This window comes from Podarcis tiliguerta (genome assembly GCF_965153285.1).
Source record: "Podarcis tiliguerta genome assembly, chromosome: 17".
Classification (NCBI taxonomy): domain Eukaryota; kingdom Metazoa; phylum Chordata; class Lepidosauria; order Squamata; family Lacertidae; genus Podarcis; species Podarcis tiliguerta.
In genome coordinates, this window is record NC_139550.1 from 36,529,317 (window position 1) to 36,556,095 (window position 26,779).

The window sequence follows — 26,779 nt, forward strand, 5'->3', positions numbered from 1 at the left end:
AAAAAAAGCAGTCTGATAGCATCTCTGACATGAGGAATGTTGGGAGCAGCTTTTACTTATCTCACAAAAACTGCAGCTACACTAACTGATGCAGGAATTTACGGACAGAGTGCAATTTCTAAAGAGAAAATTTAAATCCCTTCAGTTACCTCACTCCCTTCTTCCCTTTGCAGCTGCCCCGTGATCGTGTGTTGCTGCGCACGCCCCAGGGTGTGCTTTTAGGCCCGGTGACACCGGCTGATGGTGGGCTCTACCAGTGCATAGGCACAGAGAACAGATTCCGCCACACACTGCGCCGTCTTCGTTTGCACGTACTTCCACATGCCTTGCTGGAGGGGGCCATCACCCAGGAGGCCCCTGCTCTTGGCATTTGCGAGAGCTACTGGCGACAGCTCAACAAAGGCCAGGATACACGGCGCAGTCGGAGCGGCCGCCAGTCCCACACTGGACCTAGTCTGTGGGACTCGGAACAGCAAAGCAGCTGGTACAGAGCCTCCCAGCACTCTCTGAACTGGACCAGAAGTAGTCCCCAGCACTCCCAAAGAAGCAGCAGCAGCATCAACAGCAGTAGCCGCCGCCGCCAGCACCACCACCGCTCCAAGCCATGGACAGGCCACCATTCCCCTCCTCGGAGTTGAGCTTCAGGGGAGGGGAAAGAGCGGGGAGAGGATTTGAGCCCACGTTCTCTGGCGTGAGAGAATGACATTCCAAGGGACTCTTTGTAAGAGATGGGTGGATACAGAGACGGGGGAAACCTCTCTCCTCCTCAAACTGAGGGGACAGCACTGATGCTAATAGTGTGTGTTGTGTTGTGTGTCCAGGCTAATTCCAAGGTTTTGCAGGACCAAGGCTCACTGGCTTTTCCCACAGCTGTAGATATATGACCAGTGCAGATTCCAGGGGCTTTGGTTTTAGAGTCTATTTTTTACAATGCTCGTTCACTCCCACCCACCTACCATCACCACCCCCGCTAACATGGCAAACTGTTTTTCCTACTGTGATAGGAAAATGGTGGGGCTTCCTTTGACATTAACCTCGTGGTTTATTATCCCTCTGTTACAGGAGCAGACTGCAGAGAATAAAAATGCCAGTTTATTTTCTAAACAAAATGCAGAGGGCCATGGTGAATTTCTGAAAGTAACAACATTCCTGCACAGTGATCCTAAAATTATATTTAAAATGTAGTTGTAATGCCCCATCCAGTTAGATCAAAGACCTACCGAGAATGGGAGGGGTCAACACCAGAGAAGGATAAAAAACATGTTATTAAGCTGACTTTTACCTTGGCTACAACACAGGTATAAAACTGACCCTTACCCTTGAATGGAAGCAATCAACAGACAGATCTATCCTAGGTTTTGTCTGGTCTCTGGCCAAATAAGCAAATACAGTTAATTTGCATGAGTGGGAAGACCAATTGCTCTGTATATTTCAATATCCAACTTAGGAAAATACTTTTATTAAGTGAACCAAAATGTTATAAAGGTTTCAAATTCTTTAGAATGCTTCTTCAGGTAAACAAAAGCAGGGAGTGGAGAATTGGCTAGTGCTGAAACCACGGAGACTACATTTAGTCAGAATTGTAAGATGGAATGTGGGAGGATGTAGCAGACATTCAAATGAAACACAGCTAGGTAATTTGCAGGTTTCATCCATCATGTGTGCCTTTTCTCCCAGCAGCCATAGATGCAACCTGAAACCTGCAACTATAGCATTTTATGTAATGTGCTTTATATACCGCTTAATCATCAAAACCTCATTGAATCATGGAGTGTTCCCAAAGTCATCTAGTCCAACCCCCTCCAAGGAAGGAATCTCAACTAGATCATACGGTTCTTTGCCTTGGCAATGGTTCCCGCAAACACTGCTGGTCACCAGCAGAATGGGTGCATTTATGCCTTTTGCCATCCTTGGTGGATTGACTGGGCTCTCATTTCATAGTCTGGGGAAACAAGTCATCAGGCTCAAGTCTCTCATTTTAATGTCTGCCACCTCCTTCTACATGCCACCATAAGACTGACAAATGCTGACGTCTACAGTCCCCCCTGCTTTGCTTGCCATCTAGCCTGATGCGAGTGTTCTGGATAACAATTTTGTGAGAGTTTGGTTGGGTTAAGTTGTTGCTCTAATGTGAAGTTTGGAATTTTTCTTATAAGACAAGGCTACTTTTGCTTATTATTATTTTTTTGAGTCCTGTATAAAATGCTTGTTGAACTGAAATGCAGTAGCAGGCTTTGGACTGCAGGTTATTCAGATGATTGGAGTTCTCCAGCTTTTCTGTTTTGTCTACAGCAGGAAAGACACCCTTTTACATGTTCTGTGTGTGCAGACTCCTTCTCCCCACGGTAGGGGAACTGCCTTATGCCTCAGTTGTAAGAGGGTTCTGCCTACACCCCTGCAGCCCCGCCTTCAAGTGCTGGACCAAGGAGGAAGGGTAAGGGGGAAAACCTAGCAATGGTGCTACAAAGGCTCCAGAAGGACATGTATCCAGCTCAAGAACCAAAGGTTTCCCTGATGGATCAAGCCCCATCTAGTTCAACATTGTGTTTTGCAGAAGCTGCTGGAAACAATACCCATCTTACCATCTCCCCCCGCCCCCCCGCCAAAAAATCTGGTGTTCCAGAACACTGTTTCGGCACATGTAATTTCCATTAAGCTTCTATTGTTGATGGGTAGCAATAGCTCTGTCCTCCACACATTTATGTAATCCTTTTTAAAAGCCATCGAAGCTTGGTGCTATTATTATAACAACTAAAAGCACATTGTGTAGGCTAGTTACACATAGCATAAAATAGTATACACCTCTGTGGAGGCCCCTTTTGAAGCTTTGCCCTGACTCCTTGGAATTTCACCATTTTGAACAAGTTGGTGCTATTTGCAGAACTTGGCTACTTACTATTCCCTGCCTATAGTTTGATTAAAAATATTACATAGCATCAATTCTAAGAGGGACACTTAAAACACTACCGGCTGCTCTTCTCCATTGTGAAAACTACTCAATCACATCTACCCTTTGCTTCTCCCTGCTTTATAGCCAGTTACTGGTCCATGGGAAAATTCTTCCTCTCATCTCTCACTGCAAAGCTTTCCTACGAAGCTATGGGGAGGGACAGTCAAAAGCATTCTGGAATCCCAAGCATCTAATGCTGATTGGTCTTAGCTCAGTGTTCGAGACACTGAATTCCAAAGATGTTAAGGAGGCAAGACTTCCTCCATGTTGATTCATCACCAGCAAGGCCAGTCCTATGTAGACTTAAGTATCTTAGTCTTAAATAATGCTTTCTACCAGTTTACCTGGGGAAATGGCTTTCTAATTTCCTGGATGTTTAAAAACCCTGTTATTCCACTGCCTGCCTTCAACTCCTCTCCAAAAAAAGGAAAAAATTAATTTTCCTGTTTTACACAAAATATCAATGATTTAATATTGGAGGAAAAATGGCTTGGTTAAAGTGTCATGCAGCCCAGCCCAGCTGATGTTAATATTTTATTTGACAATTGAGTTCTGAAATATTATCCTTTCTCACCTCTCTTTAACATAGCTTTTCAGGTGCACTCGCTGTTAAGTCTCAAAGATCATCTGACACAGAAAAATCTATTAACCTGGCTCTTTCTGTCTTTGTTCAGTACCCTTCTGTCATCTACTGCTCCTTCTACTTCTCTGGGCTTTTTGGGGGGTGGCAGGGCTTCTGAAGTATTAAAAAAAGTTTTAAATATTCATTTTCAGAGCCATAACAATTTGCCCCTCAAATTCCTTCTTTGTGTCTTATTGGCAACGTATGTAGGTTTGGCCTAAAGGACTTTCTCTTTTCTTGGTGATGTGCAATTCACTACTGGAGGGAGAGCAGGGCTTGCTACAGCTAGAGTATGGGAAACTTTCAGTCAGGAACCATGTGCCAATGATGGGCCAGGCTGCTGCCAAAAGTGGGCAACCTTTTTCTCTATTTTCCTGACACCCACTTCTCCCTAGAGACTGCTACGGAAAGGGACAGATTACATTTGCCACAGGACTGAACTGATCAATTGTGGAAATTTCCACTCCCCTCCTTCTCCTCTTCTGGTAGGTTCCCCACCATCACCAGCAGTATGGGATTAGGCTGACAGCTACATGCGGCCCTTGGGCTGCAGGTTCCCCACTCTGGCTCTACAGTGACTATAGGCACCTGGAAGAATCATGTCACACTATTTTTTTACTGAAAACTAGGGTGCCAGAACTCAGAATTTCAAAAGGAGAAAGCAGCTAATCAGGGCTTCTCAGTGCTCCACAGCTACCCTCCTACATAGCAGGAAGTTACAAGACAGGAGCAGTCACTAGACCTGTGCATGCCTACATTTTACATGACAACTGCTAAAAGCACCCCTGACGGATGAGGTGGCACTCACCCCCAAAATCCAAGTAAGTTCGTTAACCTCCAAAGTTTAATAATAATAAAAAATCATAATACAATAAAATAACACACCCCTCCCTACCCTCAACAGCCCACCCTCCCCTGCTGGAAAAAAGGAAAAACACTAAAAAGAGAAAGACAAAAGGACTTTAGTGTCAGAGCCTGAGGCAGCATGGGGCCCATGATTTGGGGTAGGAAGGTCAGGGTGGAGTAGAGGCTGGAGTGGATCGGGAAGATTCCTTGCCCCGTCCACCACCCTAAAGAACAAAGTGGTTACCCCAGTTCCTATAAAACCCAGCAGGTACCAGGAGGAAGATAAGGGTGTTTGGGGAGAGCTGCCCCTCTGTGCAACAGGAGGCGCTGCCCCTGTTGTATCTAGGGAATGCTGGTACGAGGAGCAGGGCACTGCCCTTAAGAGGGCACCTGACTCCTTTTACTGCCAGAAGCAAGGAGCTGGGGGTTTTCCCAGCACACACTGCTATCGCCACCCACAACAGGTCTCTGCAAGGCTCTAGTCCTCACAGCAACAGGGTGCACCCTGCTGCTTCCACCAAAGGGAACTGGCGGGTCCTGCATTTGGTGCCCATGGTGACCCCTGCAATGCCTCCCCCTGCCGAGGTATCAACAATACAAAAGGAGGAAAAGAAGAAAATGAAATATTACATCATCTGAAAATAGTCTGGTGCAGGGCCAGTGCTGAGTCCGGGTGGGGGAGATTGTAGCCTCCAGCTTCTGGGACTAGGTGCCTCCCCCCCATGCAGAGTGCTAGTCAAACCAACAGGGTGACATGGGGCTGCCAGAGTCCCTTGCAGTGCAGTATAGTCCAGGAAGGGGAAATCCAGGCATCATCTAGCCGTCACAACTGCTAGGAAAAAGGAAGACAGTTACTACACATTAACTATTCGCCTGACTTAAAAAAAACAAACACCAAACCCCTGAGTGCCCACTACTAGCTCAGAACATGCCCCATTCCACATTTACCCCAACTCCATTGTGGCTGCAATCTGTGCCTGCTGCAGGGGGAGCCCCACCCTGAGGCAGCGCTGGGTCTGCCCCCCGGATCTTCTTTGGCTCTAATTCCTCCTTGGGCAAGGGTGGGTAGTCGCCGCGCTCTGTCTTCCGCTTCCGCCTTCGCTCAGAGTCTCGGCCTCTCCCACGGGTGCCACGCCGCTCTGCTTGCTCCAGCTGAAAAGGAACAAACAGGAAAGCAGGGGCTGACAAATCCTGTTTTTCTGATGCTTATGTGGGGTTATTACATAGTTTATGCCTCTTACAGATACACAGTGTAATATCCTAGCCTACTGCAAGCTTAGGGACGCGGGTGGCGCTGTGGGTTAAACCAGAGCCTAGGACTTGCCGATCAGAAGGTTGGCGGTTCGAATCTCCGCGACGGGGTGAGGTCCCGTTGCTCGGTCCCTGCTCCTGCCAACCTAGCAGTTTCAAAGCATGGCAAAGGGCAAGTAGATAAATAGGTACCGCTCCGGCGGGAAGGTAAATGGTGTTTCTGTGCATTGCTCTGGTTTGCCATAAGCGGCTTAGTCATGCTGGCCACATGACCCGGAAGCTGTATGCCGGCTCCCTTGGCCAATAAAGCGAGATGAGCGCCACAACCCCAGAGTCGGTCATGACTGGACCTAATGGTCAGGGGTCCCTTTACCTTTTACTGCAAGCTTTGGCTTAATTTCATTTTTTTTTTCATGGCAGAACTACACCACAGATACAGATCTGTCATGAGGGCACTCATCTGTGCCTGTGAAGTTGCTGCAGCCAACTCACTCAAGGCTTTGCAAAAGTATTCAAACTATTCAGAAACCCAATATTGGGAAAATGTGAGAAATGTACAAAGTACAACAATGGGCAGGGTTGATTTCCTTGATGCCATATACAGCAAGACCAGGGTGCTCCAATTCTGCCCCTGGGTGACTTCCAGAGAATATCACAATTGCTGCAGTTACTGCAAAATGCAAAAAGGAAGAAAAAGGATGGATTCAAAGCTAATTCCAAGATAATCCTGTGCAGGTAATTCTAATACCTACATAGTAATCAGTTGCTTCTACAATGCTGTTAACTTATGACTCAACCCCTCTGCACTGACCTGCATGATAAGCCCTTCCTCAGGCCCCTTCACACAGGTAATGCAACTACAGGCGCACTTATTCTACATCTGAAGTCTACCACTTTTTCTAATAAACTGCCTTCAGCTTTTCTGGATTCTAGAAGAAGCCATGTTAGGAAAAGAAAGAATGTTGCTGCACTTTAAAGACACAACAAATACGACATTTTTAAAGGTGCCCCAAGGTATTTCATTGTATTTTTGTTTATTGCTGTTAGCTGAGCACCTTTTTTTTTGAAAGGATGGATACAAATGTAACATTTTTTAAAAAAAAGAACAACCAGCTGCTCAGTTCATGAGCGACTCCAGCTTTGATAAAGAGTCCCTTGAGGTATGAATCTATTCCTAATTCACTGACAAATGCCACATCCACGAGTCGTCCTCCAACACTCCTGTGATGCAGGAGGCCATAATGAATTCATGGCTAGTGAAAGAAGTCCCAACAAATAAGGAATCAGATCAGGATTTCTGATGATAATTAGAATATGCCCCCGGGGGGGGGGGGAAGCATGGTCACTTACATCTAGCAGTTGGTGGAATTTGTCGAGCTGGGGAGCAGAAGCAGCCTGCAGCAGGCGCCAAATGCTCTGGCTCTCATCTAGCGTCACCTCCAGAAGATCTCCCTCCATTAGCAGCTCCTCCAGGGGTAGGCGAATGGCATCTGTCACCTCCAGGACAGGGCCCTGCAGCCGTGGCAGGTAAGAGCAGAGTGTCTCCAGGTCTGTGAGAGGGGCAGAAAGGCAACTGAGGAGAAGAAACAGCTAGAATCCTCTGCTGCACAACAGGGCTAGGACTAATTTCCCCAAATAATTGTTAAACCAGGCAGACACCAAAGGTGCCTAAAAATAAGGGGAACACTCAACTACAAACTTCCTAAATTCTACGTAGGGAAGCTGGCAAAATAAGGGCTTTACTAGAGAAATACCTGAGGCACAGGAGCCATTCTTTTCTGGAGCTGTGGAGTCTCCGTTCTCCAAGGAAACCTGGTTGAGGAAAAAGAAGATGCGTGATGAAATGGACTTCCACGTCACAAATGCAGTTTCTGCAGAGAGATTCACTTGAGATCATGGTAGTCAAGGCAAGGCAATTCAAAAGATGTATATTACATCACACTTTGTCATGTTCAAACCTTTGAGAGACAGAGTGGCTAAACTGGTGTGATAGATTGGAATGCTCAGCTGTTTAAAGAACAAAGCAGTTGGCAAACCAGCTTTTGAGGGAAGAAAGTGGTAGGTTTGGGCGAGGCTGAAATCTCACACACAGTCTGAGGACTGTAAGGAGGTCCCAGGACATGAAATAGCTACGGAAAGAGGGGTTCAGAATAGGCAATACAATGAGAGACCTGTAGAAAGTGTCAGGAGAAAAAGGCTTGCAGAAAAGCAGAGAAAACTAGGAATTGAGGCAAGAGACTAATCAAGAAAAGCAGAAAAGGGCACTGAATGAACTTTTCAGTGCTTAAGGAGAAGTGCTGCATACTAAGTGAGGGAGAGAGAGAGGAATGCTGGAGGTGGTGGTCCAGAAATAGGGTGGCTAAGACCAAGTGGGACAAACTAGACAGTGGCCTGAAGAACCAATGGGTGATGGATGTGGGGCAAAATAACACACAGTGTCTGGCGATAGGACAACTGCGCATTAATAACAGGAAGTGGGCAGGCAGGGGTGTATAAGGACTAGATGCAGGAAAATTCTGGCAGCAGTGGCTTCTCCTGTTATTACAGCAGTGTGGCAAGGGAGATGAAGGCCAAGCAATAGGGGTGGGAGATGAATTTCACATAATGATCTGAATCAAATAATTATTTGGTTTCCAGAACAGATGAAAAGATTTAAGATGCAGAAGCTGGCAAAGAATTGTATTTTTCCAAGTGGCTCCATTCTCTTGCATATTAATGGCTCCAGCACTTCTTTTTGTAAAAAAGAAAGTAGATTATTGTTCCTCCTTATCTCCCTCCCTACAGTATCTTTTTGTAATTTATATTTTTTTTTAAAAAAAAACAAAATTACCAAATTCTTCGAAGGCCCCAAATACAGTAAAGTGTATTCAGAATTCTGCCAGTAGGCGTGGGCACTAACAAATATACAACAAAAGAAGTTTCTTATTGCAAAGGCTGCAAGGATGAACACCCACCATACACCGACTGCACAACCGTACGAAGATTTCACTGCCCTTTCTACACTGGAGCATGTGGATTATAACCATCAATCTCATTTAGATACTTATTTGGACAGAAAATCTATACATTTACTTTTTATTGTTATTGCTAAGCTGACGTTTCTACAAAATAAGAACATTCTGCCACTGGAAAGCAAACACACCTATGTGAAAGACAAATACATGCCCCACACTTACGCTCCCAATCCAGACTTGGCTAGTTAGCACTAAAAACCAACCCATCTCCCCCTGTACTCACTTACCTTGGTCTGTTCATTACAGCTGCTCTCTTTGAGAGCACCTGCCTCCTTGGCCGAATCTCCAACCAGTCGCTGCCGCAGCCCCGCCAGACGCTCCAAGGCAGCTGCTACATCTGAGGAGGCTAGGAGCTGGCGGGCACGGTCCTGCCATGTAATGGCTCGCTCTGTCAAGCACTGTAGAGCTTCTCCCTCAGGCAGGCGCACAGGAAGCTTTTGTAGGGCTACAAGCAGAGCCAGGATCGTCTCCAGGCGGGGCCGGCGAGAGCGCTGGCATAGTGGGCAGAGGAATTTTGCTTCCCATTCCCACCATGCAGGAGAGGGGCGGGGGTTGCCAAGGCGGGGCCAAGCCACACAGGTGGTGTGGAACCAGTCCTGACACAGTTCACACTGCAGCATAGCAGGGCTTGGAGGCTGGGAACATACACAGTACTGGCCCCCAGGAGAACTGTGCGTTGATGGCACAGGCTTCTGGGCATTTGACTGACGTAGGCGTAGGATCCCCGCTTTCTCCTTCTGCTCACCTTCTTTGAAGGCCAAGATCTGCTGGCACAAGGTTACATAGTCGTGATTACACAGAAGTAAAAACTTAAGCAAAATCCCATTCTCCTCACTAGAACCTAATTTCCCCTTCTCCAAACAAGGTACTACTAGATTAGAGATGGGAAATCTGTGGTCCTCCAGATGTTGCTGCACTATCTGGCTGGGCATTTATAGGAGCTGGAAGGTTACAGCTACCTCATCTCTGAACTAAAGTAAGTTATTAGCAGAAATCCAGACATGCTACCCATTTCCCAGATTCTTCAGTACTCATCTACAAAAGGACAAGTCCATCATATCAATTTTTATATTTCAATATTTCAATAGCAATGCAGTCCTACTTACTTTCAGAATCATTAAAATTTAAATATGGACCTCAGCAATATCTAAAGCATTGCTATGATTTTATTTATACAATTCAATAAAATCATAGCATAGCATTGCTAAGATTTTGTTGAATTGTATCAATCATTTTGATGAATTTGTTGTTTGCTTTATTGATGTGTTACTGTGTTTGATGGTATAGTGATTGCAATGTCTGTTGTTTTTTAATGTTATTGTGATGATTGTGAGCTGCTTTGAGCTCAGAAATTTTAGATCAAATCAAATCCATCACCATTGCAGGTGAAGGTATGAGAAATAATCCTACCAACCTGGGGCTAGTTCAGAACCAACACCTCTCATAGGAGAAAAGGCCCCAGATCCCATTCATAATACAAACAGCCCTCTCAAGCCAGCCACTCACAACGGAGCCAGGGTCCCTGAGGTCTTGTGCTGAGAGGCCCAGGCTTTCTGTATCAGATTTGTATAGGCCTGGTTCCTTCTCCCGCTGCCACTTGGTGCGTTTGACACTGTCCGAGTCGGCATCAGCACATGGGCACAGCACCTGGGAGAAAGAGGCGAGGTATGAAGCCTTTGATTCAAGAGGTCAGGCCCTAGAATGGCATCCACCCATCTCACATGCACAACACCAGCACTAACCTCAAGTAACGTGTAACAGGAATTCTTTTTGAGAAAGGTTTTGGAAGCCTTTTCCCGCCAGGAATGTGCAGTAGCCACTTGCACTTCTAAGTGACGCAGTTCCTCCAGACGCACCGGCAAATCCCTACCCACAGCTACAAGCCCCTCCAGGTCATCCAGGCAAGGATAATGATCCCCATTCTGTAAAGAGGTTATAGTACATATTGAAGAGGTTACTGTGTGATTCTGAGGCCTTTACAGCAAAGTTACCCAAATCCTCAGGGCTACAGCACACCTGGATCTCCTCAACATCAGCAATCCAAGCCTGTGCCTTAGAAAGAGCCTCCTTGAGTGACAGGATATTGGGCAGGTGCACTGGGATGTTCTCTGCCTCTTTGATGATGGCCTCTAGTGTAGCTGGTGGGTGCTTCTGCCTGCAAGTGATGGGGAGGGAAGTCATCAGACAAGGATTTTCATGGGCATGTTTTGGCACATACACAAATAACTAAGTTCTGTTGAGGTGAACCCTCCCAACAAGAGCTGTGGATACCCAGGCATCTGAACTCTTCCCTGTCAACAATGGTGCTTAAACCTCACCTGGCCTCCAGGCACATCTGGGCTTTTTCCTCCCAACGCTGGGCAATAGTGAGTAACTCCTGTAGTTCAGCCATAGCTTTGTCCACAGCAAGGCTAGGTGCAACCCCACAACCAGAGGTGATGAGTGCTCTCATAACAGATAGAGTGACTTTATCTTGGGGTGAACGCAGAGTCTGCTTGACCTCCTCCAGCCAGACAGCCTGTTGCACCTGTCTCTCCAGTAGTTCCATCTCTGGCACCTCCACCCCTAGGCATGTTCCCTGAGCCAGCAGTCTGTGCAGCTCTGGGGAGTTGCCTGGGAGATCCTGTAAAGCTTCCTGAACCTCAGCTTGGAAAGCTTCCACCTTCTCCAACACACCCTAGAATATGATACATATCATCAAGTCAGACAGATTCCTTTACAGTCAATGTTTCACCTAGAAAGCAACACCAGTCATCATATTGTGCTCCCAGTGGAGCACAATATATCTCCAGTTGTGGCAGGGGGCCACAATACACCACCAATTATCCCACCTGGACTTCTTTGATTTGGTGCATGACACAAGGCAAGTTGCTCATTTGCTCTAGGAAAACACGTAATTCTTCCACTGTCATATGGACTGATGGTTCCCTGTAAGAGCAAGCAGGAAAAAGGACAGAATGCACTTAGCAGCTATAAAGAGAGAAATACAACAAAACTTGATCCCACAGAAAACTACTGAAGAAAACAGCCACCTCACCAATTAAGTACAATTAAAACAAAGAAGAGTATCCCTGCACCCTGGAAAACGGACTGCCTCAGCCCAATGGACATATAAAGCTGGATGCAAGACTATGCCATCCACACTTTATATTGTTGTGTATAAAACTCATTATCTGCAGTCTTCACTCACCCAGTTTCTTGGCTGCTTATCAGACCCAGGGCCTCTGAGACACACTTCTCTGCTTCACTCAAGCAGCTTTTGAGTCGATGAAGGAGCTCATTCTCAGGGAACTTCCTCTCACGTGCCTCGGACTCCAGGGCACGCAATTCCTCCAAGGCTGCAAGAGCAGACACACTTCATGAAGTTCAGAGCCAATTACACCTCTTCAGCTACACCTCCTGCTATTAACCTCAGGAATCCAGGTCAGAAAAAAGCCCATGAGTTGCCAAAAGCTTTCCAACGATTGTGGGATTCTTGTCTCTCAATCAATGGGTGACACATTACCTGATTCCCAGCTCCATCACTCTCATTCTGAATTTTATGCTTCAGTTCCTACTACCGTGTCCCACTTGTCACTGCTTTTCTCACATTCTGCTTTACAAAAGGAAGCCCTAATGCTTACAGCAAGGGTGCATACTTTCTGCTCACATCATACCTCAGCCTGTATGCAGGGCCTTGGGGGATAATTGCACACTTCCCCACTGAGACCATAGAGATTAACCTTATTTGTTAGAAGACACCAGTGCCTTATGAAATAAGAAGCCCAAGGTCACTTACTTCTTTTGCGTCCGTCTTCGACCTCCAAAGCAATTCGAACCTTGTTGGCCCACATGTCAAAGCACTCAGCTCGAACCTTCAGCTTGTGTAACATGGCTGGGAGCTCATCCAGAGTGTACCGATACCTGAATGGAGGAGTAAAAAGAAGGGATCAGTCTGATCTAAAAATCAGAGCAAAGCCCACAAAAGTCAATTCATCAACCCTCAAATCATACCTAACAACCTGTACTGAAACTATTATTTCCTCCTCTCACAAAGCAACACACCATCTTTTTAAGACTTTGAATGCACCTACAATTTATTTTAGTGTCAATCTTCCTATCACTTTCATTGTGTTGTAGTTACTAGAGTGGCTGGGGAAACTCAGCCAGATGGGTGGGGTATAAATAATAAATTATTATTATAATAAATTATTATTATTACTAATGGCTACTGCTTATCACTTCCAAGTTAGCATCTCTGAAAAAGTGAAACCTTCAGCATTCCTATTCTGCAGCCTTTTTACAGACAATAGGTTTATAGGAGCACTTCAGAGCACTCTTAACATAGTAATAAGGTATCCTCCAAACTTCCACATGCAAGCCTGAAATGTCAGGCAGGCACAGATGTGCCATTATCTTGCAATGCTCTCAACAAGTTTCCCAAGCCCACCCACCCCTTTTCCCCATGGTGTCTCCCAACCCCAACATCTGAGTCAGGGTACCAAGATGCTGCCGTGTGGACCATTGGGGTAAACACATCACTCCTAGAACAGTTGTGACTGTTGCCAATTTTGTGTGCTAGACAGATGGCTGCCTATGTTAATTTCGTTTTTGAATGAAGCGTGACAGTCATGACGATTTCACCTATACAGAAGCTGAGCCTAGTAACACTTCAGGAGTCATAAACCATACATTTCCCTGTGTCCAACTCAGCACCTCTCCTCTAAAGTGACACCAAGAAAACAGTCTTGAGATCTTAGCTGCTTTTAAAAAAAAGCAGTGTCACATGTTTCCAATGCTACAATACTCAAATCAATGTAAAACACCTAGTTCAGGCCTTCAGCACTGAAAGGGCCAGTCAGCCAGATGAAGGGAAACAAATAAGGGGTGGAGACAAAGAACTTGTTCAAAATAACTCGTTTACATGTCTTGCATTTACATGTCTTTTTGCTCTGGCTGGTTAAATTACCTGATTTCTTCTTTTCATGTGCTTTAAACTGATGTTTTGTTGCTTTTATGTAATTTTTTGTTTTTGTTTTCTTGTTACACACTGCTTAGAGCTTTTTAGAAGTCTAAAGTTGTTTATAAATGCATTTAAATGAATAAACAAAGCAGTCTACTTCTTTCTGCCCACCTGAGGTACTGCTTGCTGCTGGGGCACTTGCAGAGGTCATTGATGTGGTAGAGGCAGACAAGACAATCTGGACAATCATAGCAAGCTAGTGCTGACAAGAAGCATGTTGTCTTGCACTTGTCGCATTGGCGCTCATCATCTGGGAGCAGCTCAAAGGCCTCCCGCTCTGCCTCCGTGATACCCTGGGGTGGGAGGAAACAATGATCAACTGCTCAGGAATCCACAGCTATCATACAATTGTTCCCTGCCCCTGCATCATATAACCATCATATTTCCCTGCACCTTGTCAAGAAGAGCCTTGCGCAATTTGCGCTCCTCTTGCACCAGAATAAACATCTCTTTGTGCACAGCAGCTGCCAAGTTCAGGTCCAGCTTCTCAGGGCAAGCAGCCATCTTACAGATAAGCTCCTCATGTGAGAACACACAATATCGACGGAGGCGGCGGTAGTGCTCAATGCACTGGCGACCAGCTGGCAACTAAGAAGAAAAAGAAAGAAGTCCATTCGTCAAGACAACTGAGGATCTCTGGCTCCCAGGATTGTCAGGTGAACCTTACATACACCACAGTCATAAACTGCAACCCACGTTCCTCACCCTGAAGTCCTGCTTTGGTAGCCCACCACACTCTTTCTTACAAGAAAAATATTCTAAAAATGCAGAAATATGACTCACCCAGTCAGCAGTACAGAAGTTTACTGCTTCAGCAAAGTTATAGCCCTGGTTGAAACCACTGTGGTAGGCTCTAGGGAAGGTAATGACAAACTCTCCAGCACACTGGTTGGTTCGGACAACCTGCAGAAGCATACAGGGGGAAGCAATGAGAACAGGGCAGTGCAAGGGAGACACACATACATGCTACAGACAGATAGATTACTCACTGGGACCCCATGAGCCATGAGTGTGTTGGGGTTCATGAGCGTCACCAACTGGTGCAACAAGTCTGGCTGACTCTCAAACAGTTCTGGGGTCAGCTTCTTCATTACATCTTCCAGATGTTCAGCAGCAAATGATGGGACCCCATACCAGGTTTTGGGTTCACCCCTGAAAACGAAATTGAGTCAGGAAGTGCTGCTTTCAGCTATCCTTAAAATGTGGGAGAAGGCAGCCTGAGCATCCATTGATTCCCAGCCTCAAAATGCCCCCTCAAGACATATGGTTACTGAAGTGTATAGAAAGAGGGAAATTTTATTTCAGGCAAATTTTGTCTCCCAAACTAGTTCACATCAAGGTTCAAAAACAGGTGGTAGTGAAGGAAGTCAGAAAAAGAGAGGAAAACTGACAAAGTAACAACAGAAAGCGTGCTCGCTGCACTGCTTATTTTAAAGACTATATAATGTGAGCTCCAATATAGCAGAATTCTTTCTGGGGTCCTCTAAATTCCATGCAAAGTGCCATGAAAGCGGACGTGTTCACTGTTTTCTCTTTCATTTGTCTTTCTATTTAGATTTAATAAAAACAAAACAAAACATTCTTTCACCCTTATTTTTAATTTTTAAATGTTTACTGTTTGTAATAGTGACTTTCTTACTTCCAACTTGGGCAGCCTTTAGAGAAGCCTTGCACTAGACAAAAAATCCGGCCTCAATGTCCCCTCCCCTCCCCACACCAGATGTCTTACCAGTGGAGGTAGTTAATAGAGTAACTCCAATGATCCTCGATGTGCCAGCAGAAAGCAGAGAACACCATGCCCACGTAGAGCCATGGAACTTTCATGCCCGATATATCAGCATTTATGTGGCATAGCACTGATTGCTTCAGCACTGGCATCACATTGAGGTTCCAACCGCTAGCTGCATACTCCTGCAATCACATGTAGAGAGCTAAGAAAGAGGGTAAGGCTAGTAGTACAATGTAAGCCTCAAGTTACAAAGGGTGAGGGGCTTAAGATATGTAGGCAAGACGACATCTGCCTTCAATAGGGTACACACCGCTTCCTCTGGAGAGAGCTGCCTTTTGCCATCATTGATGGGGAAGCCACTTCCAAATTCCTTGGAGTGGATATCAGCCCCATACTCCACTGTTACATCTTCTTCAATGCTGTTTACTAAGCGCCAGAACTCCTTTTCCACCAGCTCTGTTGGCACCATCTGGGAAAAGAAGCAGAGGAAGAAGTCAAGAATACAGACCCCACATTTTTAAACTCAAGACACTAGAAACTGCATGGTAGAATCTGCAAAAGAACAGGATGCTGTGTTCCTTCCTTCCAGCACCCAGCATGTTCCACAACCTTCCCAGAAATAAGTTGGGTCCTACTAGCCCATGGCCTAGCCTACAGTGAGGGTACTGTGACTCACATGTACAGGCATATTGAAATAGTCTGCCTTGAAAGAATCTGCCATCTCGCCAAAGCTCTGTAGTGTGTACTCTCGAGTGGCCTGCTCAAACCCAAAAGCCTCTGGGGGGCGCTTGCATTCCTATGGAAGAACAAAGACAGAAAAAAATAAGTAAAAGGATTCAGACATGGCCACTGCCCCCTCCCACCAAATTATCAATGATGATCAGGTTAGCAGTAGAGTCATAATTATTTTTTAATCAAAAACAGATCCATTTAGATCCATTCTTCACATCTAGACATGCAAGAAATGTTCCACTGTGCCTGCTGTCAAGAGGCAGAAAGGGACCCCTTACCGCCATGACACATTTAGGACACCTCCAGACGCCTTTTGGAATTTCAGGTAAGGGGGGCAATAGGCAGAAGATGTGGTAGTTGTCATCACAGCCATCACATAACAAGAGCTTGTCATCCTCATCTCCCCGTGCACAGATACGACAAACAAAAGACTCAATCTGGAAGAAAATGGAGCAAACCCTAAGCACTCATATAAGAATCAAGAACATGTGTCTGCTAAACCCCATCAATGGTGTTTCTTTGACAGCAGCCAACACTGCATGTTCCAAAGGAAAGTACAGGGCGGTGATTCAGCTATTGAATACAAGCAGGCAAAGTGTGACTGAGGTCACATCTCCCTGCAACCAGCATTTATTAGTCAGTCTTGATCCATCCCATCACTGATAAAGAGGAAAATGAGATCCTGAGACCTTGAACGAGAGAGAGGAGGTAACCCGCCCTAGATGCCCTCCTCCGCCAACTTAATGCAAGGATACTTAATGCAAAGGCAGGATATAGAGGGGCAAATGGAGGCCACCTGACTAATGAGTAGGAACGCAGAAGATTCCACTTACAAACTGAGTGTTGTGGTTGCGACGCAGGCGCATTGTCATCTTGGTGCAAGGTTCTGGACTGTGCCTCAGCTCCTCCTTCATGTTTGCATAGCGTCGGGGTGATGCGGGCTCCAGCTTAGTCTCTGGAACAGGGGCCTCCTCTTTCACTATCACTGTTGGAGGGCACTCAGGCATCTCCTTGTCTATATTTGGGGAGAAAAAACCTTAGGAATGGAGAGGGCCGACTCTGCCTCCGGCTTTTCAAATGCAGGGCTAGCTCCCAATTCCCACCTTTCTTGCGCATATTCTTGTCCTTGGCCACAAGCCCCAAACCGAGCATTTTAGGCCCAGCACCATAAATCTGCAGTTTCTTCAGTTCTGGATTCTTCTCAATGTCTTCCTCTGTTGGCTCTGGCTGCAAGGAAGGTGTAATTAGAAAGGGGATAACTATATAAGGTTACCAGCCTTAAACGGTGTCACAAACACTCGAAGAAAGCAGCAGCAAAGGAAAGCAACAATAGAAGATAGACTGGGGAGAAGAACTGTTGCATAGGGAGAACAGGATAATGCAAGGATAGTGCTAAGCTGTGACTGAGCTCCTGGGGCAGAACCTCACATTGTGCAACAGAATTCTTGATTACATACATCCCTGATGTGAAACATGCCATACTGCAACATAAACAAAAGTCAAGAGTGTATTATGGGAGATTTAGTCTCCTTGGGCCGTATTTCTCATTCTATGTGGTCTATGGACTTCCAGCCATGAAGCAGGATAAGTAAGAGTAAAAGAGAGGCAGGAGAGATGGACAGAACAGGAACTGTACCCATGCTTGAGGCGCTCGCTCAGGTAACAGAGCTGGGGCGCTGGGAGGCTCAAGGCACGATTCGGATTCCTGTAGGAGGACGACAAAATGTGTGGGGAGTAGGGATCAACAACAGGGCTGCAGGAATTTTAATGAAGGGAGTAGTACTGGATTGTAATGAAGGAGATGGCTGCCTGGTCTATGACTCCTTTTTCTTGAACATCTAGAAATGAAAGGAATTAAGGTGCCTTACAATTGAAAGCCATCTGCTACAATGGAGCTACAACTGGTTAGGCTTTACTCTCCCCTGGAATTCCTCAAGAATTTCAGGGTAGTCATGGTGGGGGAAGGGGCAAGAAGAAAAGGGGAGGAAAATAACAACTATTTTTTGGCTCATTTTACTGATGGGGAATCAAGAGGGGAACTATTCAGCAACACAGCAAAGCCTAAAACATAGGAAGGGAGAAATAATCCTGAAATTTTAATTCTTACCATCACCCCTCATCCTCTATAGACACCCAAGGCACCGTAATGTAAATTAGCTGGCCCTTCACATCTTTAAACCATGCTGTCACCCTAGTTCTTTCAGTAATTTGAGAGTAGGAAAATGTGGATTTTGAGCTATCCTTTCACTGTAAACAGACAGTGGGGATTCTAATCCATATTCATGATGAAGACCATGGAATTATGAGGTTATTTCAGATTAATTCGTGCCAAAGATCTAACTTTGTTTGCGAGACATAACCCAATAAATTTCCATGCTTCTAAAGATGAGCAACTTCCAACCCCTTTACTATTATCGGCTGTGTCTTTCATTTTATAACTGAAAACAAAATATATGAGGCTACGCTCCAATTGCACACTGTTAACCACAAGACTCATGTCCCTGCCAACCCTGAGAAAAGTTCTTAAAAGGTTGGGCCAAGGACATCCAAAATGTTGTTTGCTCTTCATAATCCTGCTCACCCGCTGAGATATGGCAGAAAGGTCTTGCTCCATGTTCCACCACTGCCTAAAGCAGGGACGGGGAACTCCCAACTTCTGAACCAGATACAGAACTCAGTGGAACTCCTTCAGGCTCGCCAGTTCCACTCCCACCTATCAGCTGTTCATCAGGGAATGGCTGAGAGGGAAAACTGCTTTGGTGTTGTGCAAAGTGTGCAAATGCAGAACCTTTCTTTGCAAGAAGATCAGCCAAGAGGTAGTCTTGTGTTCCTGAATGCATGAAATGAGGCATTGAATACCTGCAAAGCAGGGCCTGAAGTTTAGTGATGCATTGAGGTTTTCTGCATTCTTTGGCTGGTATTATAGGGTGTTTTTTGTTTTTTGTGTGCTTTTTGCAGTCAGGATAAAGGGTTTTGAAGAACTTTTTTTTTACACTTTTAAAAACAAACTAGAAATGGTGAAACTAGAGCAGATTTACTAAGAATTAAACATACGTCTCTGTTTCCATGGAAAATAGCTTTTCATGTGAGTGTGTGTGAATATGACTGTGTGGTCCGGCTCCATCCACTTTTGGGGCTGGTGCTCCCCGCCCCGCCCCCCCCCCCCCGGTACTGGAATGCAGCTGACAACTTCCCACTGGGGTAATATGGTTTTTCACCTATGAGTTTTCCCTACCTCTGGAAAAAAGGATAGCAAGTGGCTATGCAGGACAGGGCTCCCTCAAGTTGCAGCACCCACACTCTGGAATGCTCTCTCTTGTGAGTCTGCTCTACCCCTTCCCTCTACGAAAGACAGCCTCTTTAGGCAGGCCTTCATCTTGGAATAATCTGCACTCCACAAACCAGCATATTTTTATCCAACTCTTAATGACATGGTGTCTGCTGTTCTCTTATTGAATCTTTATCATATTTTAGTAATTTTATTGCATGCCACTTTCAAAGAAGCTGCTGCAAAGCAGCTCATGTATTTTAATTAATAAAAATGCATAAACACACCTGTCCCTTGAACATGCTCTAAACAACTAGATTCAACATTTACACATACTGTACTATACAGGTACAAGAACAGTAAGATTTTGCTTTCTTAAAACCAACCAACCAACAAAAAACAACAACTTTTTAAAAAACAAACAAACCCAAAACTACATTCCAATAAATCTTTAGTGGTTCTCAGCTGACTAAGGCTTAAACCTACATTGTTAGCTCATAAAGATGAAGCACGCACACAAAAATTTGAGGCAATATCCCTTCTATAGAAAAGAACACCCACGTTTGTAAACTCTCATTTACTTGGTCTTATCACCATTCCTTTCTCTTCCTGCCATAGAAATTTAAAATCACTGAGCTTGTTCCTTCCAAAAGCAATGCTTTGTCCCAGAAGAGCCAAAGACAAACATTTCCAGTCTTTAAGACCTGTGAGGACAAGACTTCTTTATGTGGGAGGGATGCACCCCAGCAGGTCTAGGAAGAAACAAGGCTTTCTGCAGAGTCAGGGAGATGCATGTGTGTAACAGCCCTGGGAGTTGGTGACTGGCCCAACCCAGAACAAAAATTGTAATTAGGGCTGAAGGTGTGTCTTATACTCACCTCCTGCTGCAGACGCTTGGCCCGGCGCCCATAGCTGTTGAACTTGGATGGCTGAACCGATTGGCGCAATGGGATGCTGTGTGGCTTATACTCCTTGTCTTTCTCTTCGTTGTCAAATGGATGGGTATTGCACTGCTGGGGGAGAGTAGAATTAGCACCAAACAGACCTCATGACTACACCGACCCCATCACTAGGAATCAGATAGCAAGTGCTTAATTCAGCTCTCCCACAAGAGCAAGAGACTAACACAAGGGAACACATGACATCTTTGTGCAGCTCAAGTCTCTGCCTTCCTGCCTACAAAAAAATCATTTTCCAGAACAGAATAGTTCCCAAGGGGAATGCATTCATGAGGTTCCAATCTTTCCTATAAGCATCTAAAATAAGGAAATGGCAAGCGCAAAGAGGTTTTAAGAGATCTGCTACTCACCACCAGGTTGGCACCGGACTGGTACATTTCATAAGGGTAGATTATGCGCTCATAGTGGGAGCGAAGAAGGGATCCAATGTTCTTCCCCGATGGATAGGAAAGGCGTTGAGCCACTCGTGCCCACCGCCGATCCTTGCAGATGGCTTCATATCCACCTTCCTCCATCACAATCTGGAATACAAAAATACTGAGAAATACTATTCCTCCCAAGCTTGGCTAATTTCACACAATCATCACACAAAAGGAATGCATATTCCAGTATCATACTTGGTTTTTCCTATCCCTGTCTCCAAATCACGATCCACAGCAACCCAAGGCTGAGCCCTGGCAGTCCCTTCACCAAACCAGTAATGAAATCCATCCATTCTACCATCCCTTTTAAACTTTACATATTATCTCCCATCTCTGTTTTAAAGGAATAGCTTATTTTCAATGGAGGAATTTAGTTTCCAACTTACTTTGCTGAGGCTGTACAAGTCAAGGATTCGCCTCTCTACATTGGGGATTTTCAGTGCAGAACCTTGGATTTCCCAAAACTTTGCAATCTGGTCTAAATAGTTCAGCTTCACTCTGGTCTGTGCCTGGCAATAGGGACATGACAAACTGCAGTCAGCTTTTCTCATATCAATGACTTACATTAGTTTCCGACTAATCATGGAATCTTTCAATCACCAATTACTGACCTCTAACATATTTTCATGGTGCCATGATGAAATCAGTTTTGTAGATAGCAGACACACTCATTGAACTGGGCTTAGACATGTGCACTATAGTAATATTTCAACTTTTCTCATCTACATAGCTAAGACTTTAAACTTTGACTACTTCACTCCAAAAAGGAAGCTAGAGTGCTAGGTCACTATCTCACACCTTAATTCCCTACAGCACAATCCTATGTAAGTAATTCTCAGTGCCTCCAACAGGGCTTAACAAGGGCATTTAGGATTGCAGCCTCAGAATGTTCACTTATTTCACCAAGTACAACTCAAGCTGCAATCCTATACACATTTATGTGGGAGAAAGACTCACTGAATTCAATGGGGCTTTCTTCTGAGTAGACATGTATAGGATTGTACCATCTTGCCAGTACCTTATGCACATAAATCGTTTGAAAAGTACAAGAGAAGAAAGAACAAGAGCAGAGAATCAGAGATACTCTAATTAAAGCAATGAAGATGTGGGGAAACCCTTAAAATAAATTGTAATACAATTACTACAATACAAACAAATATACTACATACAAAATTGACAGCCATTAAACCCAGAAATCCCACAATTTCTCATTATCCTCCAGGATGCTCTCATATTTCTCGATTATATTAATTTTGCTGCAATTGATTAAAGGCTTCTCCTGATAACCTTTTCCAGTACCAAAAAACAAGAAGGCACGGCATCTGTCTTAGCTAGCCTATTCATTCTATCAAAAATATGCAAGGAACCTTACAGTCCTCTGTCTCTACACTTGCAAGACTCACCTCTAGTTCATTGAGCCTTTGTATTCGTGGGGTAAACCGGAAGTTATCCACTTCCACAGCAAAGGGAGGCTGCCAGTCCTAAGAATGAGAGGGAAAGATGGTGTGGTTAGGATCCCAATGCTCTGTGTGCACACATGTAAATCTTTTAAATCTAAACAGCAAGAGATTCCAGTACTTTTGCTCACAACACACCATCATGAGCAAGGATTAAGCTAAATATCTACGTGCCTTGAAACTCAGAAAGTAGCCTCACAGGATCCCATTTGATTTTAAGCTTAGACTGCTTAAGCACATTAGTTAGATTAAAAACAGGAAAACTTTGGCAGAAGGGGGAATACCCTTGATGTAACAACAAAACAGCCCCCCATACACAAGAGAGATCAAGCAGAGACACAGCTGACACTTGAAAGAGGCCTAGCTTTCCACATGGATGCCTCCTAGTGAAGCATGAATGCATTAGGCAGTGTAAAGTGGTGCGCATGTGTATGTCTTCATCTTGACCATTTATACAGATAGAAGCACAGGACATCATCAGTGTCTCTTTCACCCATTAGCAATATTCTTCCCCAAGGCACCGGACATACAGGAACTGAACTATGCTGATGCTGATACACAGGCACTTCAAGGGTGGGGCAACTGCTTATGGTCATCAAATGCCAGACATAAAGACAAGGAAAGGCCTGTGAAGGAGAGTGTGTGCGTGAGAGAGAGAGAGAGAGAGAGACAGACAGACAGACAGAGACAGAGAGATTCCAGGTCTCGTAAGAAAAGTGGGTCAAATTGATGGTTACACATTTTAATTTCGATCAGCTTGAACAGCCACCAGGATTTGTGTCCCCCCCTTTCCGATATGATTCATATAAATATGGGCTATTTCTTGGACTTGTGGCAGCAAAGAATAGTATTTTATTGGTTTCTAACAGCATAACTCAACTAAAAAAAACAAACTTAAGAGGCAGGCTAAGTTGGAAAAATCCTGTTTTCTCAGTTGTAAGGCATTTTATCACATTGCTGATTTCTAGTGAAATGCTTGCTTAAGGAATCTACAGTGCCATACATTCTACTAAATGTTAGCACACACAAAAAATCATAACAAAGATATCAAACAGTAATGCCTCTTAAAATTCCAAAACCTAAAAATGGAAGAGGAAAACCAAACATGCTAACAAGACAACTCTTAGGCACCATTGTCCAGACTCACATTGTCCAGGTTCCCATCCTACATCAAGCTTGACTACAGCAGAAACAGTTGATATGGAGGACACTGACTAGTTTGAACTACAGCATATACCTCTCTAGAAACAAATGTGGAACAAACCACTTGTTCAAAATGTTCCATTTTACCTTTACAAAAAAGCTATTCACTGGACAGACGTTGGTACACTGACTAAAAACCACAATAGCTTCTCAGTGAAGAAGAGAAAGAAGGGTGGGTGGAGTTGTTTCAATAGCTTAAGTGCGACCAGAAGGCAAGAAATGCTAAAACAGATGGGCCCCCTCCTCTAGACACACCTACCTGAATTCCATTTCACCATCTCTTCTGGTCCCACAGAAGAATCAAAACTCTATGCAATGCTCCGTTTGATACAATCTCTGCTAGAAAAGCAGCATTGCTCTAATAATACTTACTAGCCTTTCCCTCTACTGCTTTTTAGACAAAGTTTATGTCACTTTGACATTACAGAAATGCTTTCTGTTTTTGGGGTTTGAAATCTTTAGGCTATGACCAGTTCCCCTGCATCAAAATAATACAACAGGGAAAGAACTAAATAACATACATGCAAATCAATAATATAAGCTTAACCTCATCACTGTTGAATGAAACTGTTAGCTGTAGTGCAGTTTACAGCTGAGGCCCAGCAAGGGAAAAACTAAGAAATTAATGAGACACCAGAATGTAGAAATAATCATGAAGTAATATAAGCAGGAGATAACCCAATCTACAACTTCTACAACTTTGCAAAAGAACAAGCTCTACATCAAAACACACATTTCACCACATCTTGACAACTCAATCAGAAACTGAAGCCTCTTCCAAGCCCACAAAAATATGACAAAGGTTGATACAAATACTATGAAGACAGAGAATCAACATTCTTCCAAACAAAGCCAATCACTCCATCAACTTGCTCATCTACTCAGCATCCATTCACTGATTATGTCACAAGTGATGCTCCAATTTGAATGCAGATGGCTCAGCTCCCAAACAGCATGCTGGGCATCACTGCCTCTAGCATCCACAGATGCTACGTATCCATTCTTATTATCATGCCAAGACAAGCATCCCAAAGACTAAAAACACCTAATGTGGTGATCTCCAGATATTGTTGGACTACAACTCCAATCATCCTTGATCTTAGGCCACCCTGGTTGGTGCTGATGGGAACTGGAGTTCAACAACCTCTGGTGGGCACTGGGTTGGCTCCCACTGCTATGACTTGCTGGAAGAACCCAAATATTTCAAACCCACCAAGGCCATACATCTTCCACACCACACTCTACTCCTTCCATAACTATGACAGCTGTCAATAATTCCTTTCAGGAGTTACAACAGCCCCATACATCCTTAAAGTCATGTTATCCACACCCAAGCTCTGTCACTGGTGCTTCTTGAAATTGAACTCTCTCACCCACTGAAAGGGGAGCACCCCAATATAATTCCCACTCAGTCTACTCCACTTGCGGACACTAGCCCCAACGGCCCTCACCTGCTCTAAGCACCTGCCTGTCGCACACCAGGAACCTGCTGCTCCAAATTCCGCATGCCCACTGGCAGGCACGGGCTACTCCGAAATCCACAGGCGCCCCCCAACTCGTGTCCCCTTGCCCACAGTATTCCATACTTACGGCAGGAGGGCGGATCTTGCAGATGCCGCTCTTCTCTGCGATGGGCCGGATTTTCGCAATGTAACCTAGTGGGTCGCTGAATTCAGCCCAACTGGGCTCAAAGACGGGACACTCGGGCGGCGGCAAGAAATCCTCCGGGGGCAACGGGGGTTCGGCTTCCCCTGCCCAGGCCGGGCCGCGCTCCACCCACTCGCCTTGCTCTGCCCCCCACAGCCCCCGGTCCGCCTGGTCCGCCCCTTTGGGCGCCCGAAGAGCTCGATCTCCCCGGGGACCCCCATCCCCTTGCTCAGCCTTGTCGCCCCTGGGAGCCCCTCGCTCCCCCTTGGCAGCCCGCTCGGCCTTCTCTGACCTGGCTCCACGCTCCCCACCATCCCCGTGCTCCCAACTCTCGCCTGAAGGGCCTCTCTCCGCCCTCGAACCCCGCACCCCTCGCTCCCCTTTCTCCTCGCGAGGCGCCCAGTCTCCCGGGCCTTGGTCTCCCGCCTCGGTCTGCTCGCCCAGCTCCTCCCGGGACTCCATGCCCCCCGCCCGCTCCTCCCTCCCGGGGCCCCTCAGGGGGCCATACCCGGCCCCTCCCCCTCACTTGAGCCGCAGGCCTGACTGAAGAGGGTTAACTAGGCCGCTCGGCCGTAGCGGTTCCCCGGGGTCGCCGCTCCCCTTAGCCTTGCTCCCGCCTCCTCTCCGGGGTCTCCCTGGCGCCTCTCCGGGCCCGGTGCCGCTCTCACAGCCCTCCCTTCCCGGACTCAGGGCCTGCCGGGTCCCCTCGGCCTGGCAGCCGCCGCCATCTTGGACTTTCTCAATACCCTCCGCTGAGGCTGTGCCATCAACAACAAAGCGTCTCCCTCCGCCACTCTCCTCAGGTACGAAAGGAGCCTCCCCCAAATGTCGCCGCGCGCCTCTAAAAGGACCTATCTCATGCAGGAACCCCCATCCAAACGGCTCAGCTAAGTGCGTTGAGTTACGTCGGGAGCTCCAGAAGCAAAAGAAAGCAGAAGAAAAAGTCCCTCAGGGCCAAGGCGGAAGGATTCAACCAGCAGGGGAATGTGGTTGCTGGAACTCCTTGCGCACGTTTAAAGGGCCGCATCGCGCCTGCGCCAGAGAACAGAAAACAGGAAGAGGGGGGAGGACGGTCGAGTGGGCGGGGCAAGTGCTAGCCCCACCCATTCAGTTGTCAGAGCAGCCTGAACCTCGCAGCTGGTTCGATTCAGTTCAGTTTCTATCAGCAGGATCACTAGCTGCATATTGTTGACAGACTACCTCATGCGGACTCCTTTAGGCGTATGTGCGATGCGTTTAGGAACAAGGCCAAGTCAAACTTTTGACTCCCGATTCTTTGCAATCTATTGTTCAAATATATCTTGGTCCAGCAGCTGGCTTTTCCATTTTAATTGCAGTCCATCCAACAGAGTTCAGCATGAGCTTCTTCAGCGCACGCAGGGCAAGGCAATCTTGTCCCTAAGAGAATTGCTATAATATAGAAGTTTATTTCTTGGAGCTTGACAATGCTGGAGGACAATGGGGGTGGCGACAAGCAGGGTAGCAACTAAGATGTTGGCATGTTGCTGCTGTATCCTGGTTTCATAATTTCAGAAAAGTATTCTATTAGATGTTCCTTTCTACACTCATAATGTCTACAAGGGTGTGTTGCATACTGCTTGTGGAACAGGCCAATGCTTATCACTGATGCAATCTATCCTTATTGTTTTTCTTTTTTTTCTTTTTTTTAAGATTACA

At 45.7% G+C, this 26,779-nt stretch overlaps 2 protein-coding genes across 22 annotated transcripts in view; one reads left to right on the forward strand and one right to left on the reverse strand.

Annotated features, from left to right (window-relative positions):
* LOC310667408 (semaphorin-3F-like) overlaps positions 1-2,220 on the forward strand; it is a 32,577-nt gene extending 30,357 nt beyond the window's left edge. For all 8 annotated transcript variants that reach the window (XM_083419693.1, XM_083419694.1, XM_083419696.1 and 5 more), the window contains one exon: positions 174-2,220. In XM_083419693.1, coding sequence (XP_083275819.1) covers positions 174-638 — 465 coding nt within the window. In that variant the 3' untranslated portion in view covers positions 639-2,220. The remainder of the gene's footprint in view (positions 1-173) is intronic.
* Positions 2,221-4,398: 2,178 nt separating this feature from the next.
* KDM5C (lysine demethylase 5C) lies at positions 4,399-26,082 on the reverse strand. Of its 14 annotated transcripts, none has more exons than XM_083419322.1 (28): positions 25,046-26,082; positions 22,199-22,276; positions 21,182-21,304; positions 20,724-20,894; positions 20,293-20,424; positions 17,783-17,851; positions 17,250-17,373; positions 16,980-17,161; positions 16,425-16,583; positions 16,091-16,210; positions 15,725-15,883; positions 15,415-15,596; positions 14,675-14,837; positions 14,469-14,588; positions 14,079-14,273; positions 13,797-13,978; positions 12,462-12,586; positions 11,874-12,021; positions 11,515-11,611; positions 11,002-11,360; positions 10,700-10,838; positions 10,426-10,605; positions 10,190-10,330; positions 8,911-9,450; positions 7,424-7,481; positions 7,020-7,219; positions 5,367-5,570; positions 4,399-5,250 (listed from the first exon to the last, which is right to left on the reverse strand). In XM_083419322.1, the coding sequence occupies exons 1-28, from the start codon at positions 25,562-25,564 to the stop codon at positions 5,242-5,244; spliced, it is 4,878 nt and encodes a 1,625-aa protein (XP_083275448.1). In that variant the 5' UTR covers positions 25,565-26,082; the 3' UTR covers positions 4,399-5,241. The 14 variants fall into 14 exon arrangements, with proteins under 14 accessions (XP_083275448.1, XP_083275440.1, XP_083275450.1 ...); XM_083419314.1 differs by having other exon boundaries at positions 20,293-20,427; XM_083419324.1 differs by having other exon boundaries at positions 4,399-5,247; positions 25,046-26,081.
* Positions 26,083-26,779: the final 697 nt, after the last annotated feature.

What these genes read in the sequence shown, in the direction of transcription:
- KDM5C (XM_083419314.1), bottom strand. Translation starts at nt 25,564, where the DNA reads ATGGAGTCCCGGGAGGAGCTGGGCGAGCAGACCGAGGCGGGAGACCAA. An exon ending in ATTTCAATATGCCTGTACAT is followed by an intron (nt 15,884 to 16,090) that starts GTGAGTCACAGT and finishes TTCTTTTCCCAG; the next exon opens with ATGGTGCCAACAGAGCTGGT. An exon ending in CCTGTTACACGTTACTTGAG is followed by an intron (nt 10,331 to 10,425) that starts GTTAGTGCTGGT and finishes TCTTTCTCCCAG; the next exon opens with GTGCTGTGCCCATGTGCTGA.